The sequence below is a fragment of the Chanos chanos genome, chromosome 5, assembly GCF_902362185.1.
Source record: "Chanos chanos chromosome 5, fChaCha1.1, whole genome shotgun sequence".
NCBI classification, from domain to species: Eukaryota; Metazoa; Chordata; class Actinopteri; order Gonorynchiformes; family Chanidae; genus Chanos; species Chanos chanos.
In genome coordinates, this window is record NC_044499.1 from 5268764 (window position 1) to 5270048 (window position 1285).

Sequence of the window (1285 nt, forward strand, 5' to 3'; positions counted from 1 at the left end):
ATCATGATAACAACAAACCTGGATTTGTCTCTTTTTCAGCAAACTCTGCAAGCGACTGTTCATCTGCTCTAAAATTCTGCAAACCTCAAATATGAAAACACGGTCTAACACCACAGCAGGTTTCGTAAATCCCTTTGCGTTATATGCTAACTCAGGACTGTGTGGAAGACTCACGGTTTCCCGCCATGCTGACGAGCTGCTGAACTGAACTGGTAGCCCCATGCTGGCCATGAGTCTGGACTCTTCATCTAAAAATTCAGCCTCCTCTTCCTCAGAGCTGCTAGTCCCGTCCACGTGGTTCATGCAATCATCTTTGAGCTCTACAAATAGAAAAAGTAAGAGAGAAGCTATCAGAAACTTCTGGTGAACAATAGTATTGCATTAACTGATAAAATACAGTTAGCGTCATTAGCTCGCCCGGCGTTCTTATCCCAGACAAGGTAATTGACCTATCTCGGATAACTGACGCCTTACAATAACAGATTCAAAGGCAATACATAAGAGTAAAAATCATGACCGTGACTGAAAACGCGAACATTGCAGTGTTGCTTTTGTTGGTTAGTGTATGCGGCACGACTTGGATACTCGGTTTATGCTGGATAAACAGCCGGAACAATTCCACGCCTGGCAATATGTGTTTCTGTTCTAGAACAATACTGTATGTATTTCACTGTACCTTTAAATCCATCGTCTGTCGGAGCAGTTGCCGATTTATAATCAGATCGGTATAATTCTCTGTCGCTGATATGGACGAAATTGAAAACAGTGAATGAAGTTTCATACAAACACAGAAATAAGCTTGTACTTGAGTTTCAGACAGGAAGATGTGCCTAAAAGCGTTAAAACACTTACTGCACAAAAGCTCTGGAGCATAAACAGTGTATTGGTCTCTCCTCATTCACGCTCTGGCTGAAAAATATGTCCGCTAAAGCGACAACATTGCATTTCCCGCTGTATATCATTGTGTATTTTTCCATAAAATGAATCAGGACGTCAGAAAGAACCTGAACGCAAATCTTTTGGCCGTTTGACTTATATTCCTTTGATTTGTTTATAACATACCGCTTAGATTTGGCAATAGTTGCCCAACTGACTTACGTAACGATGGCTTTCTCCGACGTTGTTAAAACTAAAGCAAATTGAGGGCTGTCAGTTTGACATCAGTAAACACTTTGACCACTCTCATCCATTTTCACGTGTGTAAACGTTAGGCGGAAGTTGACATGTTGAGCATTTCCTGTTTGTGTCACATGGAAAGAAAGCCGGCTAAACCAGGAAGGGAAGG

General features: G+C 41.6%; 1 protein-coding gene across 1 annotated transcript in view; it reads right to left on the reverse strand.

Moving 5' to 3' along the window:
* The window catches only part of tgs1 (trimethylguanosine synthase 1), a 19608-nt gene extending 18646 nt beyond the window's left edge, over positions 1–962 (reverse strand). The window contains exons 1-3 of the mRNA XM_030773525.1: positions 853–962; positions 677–741; positions 175–320 (exon numbers count right to left, since the gene is read on the reverse strand). Coding sequence (XP_030629385.1) covers positions 175–320; positions 677–741; positions 853–962 — 321 coding nt within the window. The remainder of the gene's footprint in view (positions 1–174; positions 321–676; positions 742–852) is intronic.
* Positions 963–1285: the final 323 nt, after the last annotated feature.